Consider the following 1,115-nt stretch of genomic DNA (forward strand, 5'->3'; position numbering starts at 1 on the left):
TTCTTCCATAGTTCTTGTCTTCTTACTTGAGACAACAGAAGTTCTTGTCTTTGCGAATTGGGGAAATTACTATTGTCTCAGTCTTGTGTTTCTCTATAAGCAAGAAAAAGAGACGACCATATATACCATGTCGATGGTACCAGCTGCACGCCGTGGGTGTATCATGGGTGTTCGGTTTCCCCGTACTGAAGCAGAGTTGATCAACTTTCTGAAAAGGTTCCTAAAGGGCGAGCTTTTGCCGAGTGAATGCCCTAATTTCCAACTTGCCGATATCTATGGAGACCAACCACCATGGCAGATATTTGCAGCTTCTGATCATCCCGAAGAGAAGGTTCGCTATATTTTTACTCGGTTGAAGAAGCAGAAGAGCGAACATACAAGGGTTCGTCGAACTTGCGCCAACGGGACATGGAAAGGCCAAACCGGTATTTTTCCTATCAAGAATGGTAAGGGAACTGTGGTTGGGTTTAGAAGATGTTTCAAGTTTCAAACTAGTAGTAAAGAAGGAGAGCACAATAAAGATTGGCTGATGAAAGAATATTCCGTCGGGGATGATTTCTTCAAAGAAAACAATATTCCTAAAGAGGATATTGTAGTGTGCCGAATCAAGAAGAATATAAGAGCTGAGAAAAATCATGGGGTAACTATGGAGGAACAAGTTGCTCCAAAAGTAATCGAAGCTATGTTGCATGGACCTGATGAAGTTTACGGCACAACAGTACTACAACCAGAAACAACTTGTGAAGCAGCTGAACATCAAGTTATGGACGAGACTCAAAAGATGAATGAACAGAATAATAATAATAGCAGCAATACTAATGACTGCTCCAACTACCAACAGGAGATTAATTGGGCTGATGATCTGCTCATAGGTATTGGCGACTTTGGAGATATAATCTGGTGAGCATGAGTAATGAAGGGGAAGTAGAACGAGGGGAGTAGAGACACGCAGCAGTCAGTTTATATAATTCGATGAAGTACTAGATGGAATTTACAGAAAATAGAGAAACTTTGACATATTTAGTTTCTAACTTTATAACTTTGAGGAAAGCAAAAGAAACTTACTACTATTTCTTAGTACTACTAGGTGACAGTTTACTCGTTGGAATAAACTT

General features: G+C 40.0%; 1 protein-coding gene across 1 annotated transcript; it reads left to right on the forward strand.

The window, feature by feature from the left end:
- Positions 1–127: 127 nt before the first annotated feature.
- Positions 128–904, forward strand: LOC109222590 (NAC domain-containing protein 78-like). Its single transcript, XM_019386931.1, has one exon. The coding sequence runs from the start codon at positions 128–130 to the stop codon at positions 902–904; it is 777 nt and encodes a 258-aa protein (XP_019242476.1).
- The last annotated feature ends 211 nt before the right edge of the window (positions 905–1,115 follow it).

Source organism: Nicotiana attenuata, unplaced genomic scaffold, assembly GCF_001879085.1.
Source record: "Nicotiana attenuata strain UT unplaced genomic scaffold, NIATTr2, whole genome shotgun sequence".
NCBI classification, from domain to species: Eukaryota; Viridiplantae; Streptophyta; class Magnoliopsida; order Solanales; family Solanaceae; genus Nicotiana; species Nicotiana attenuata.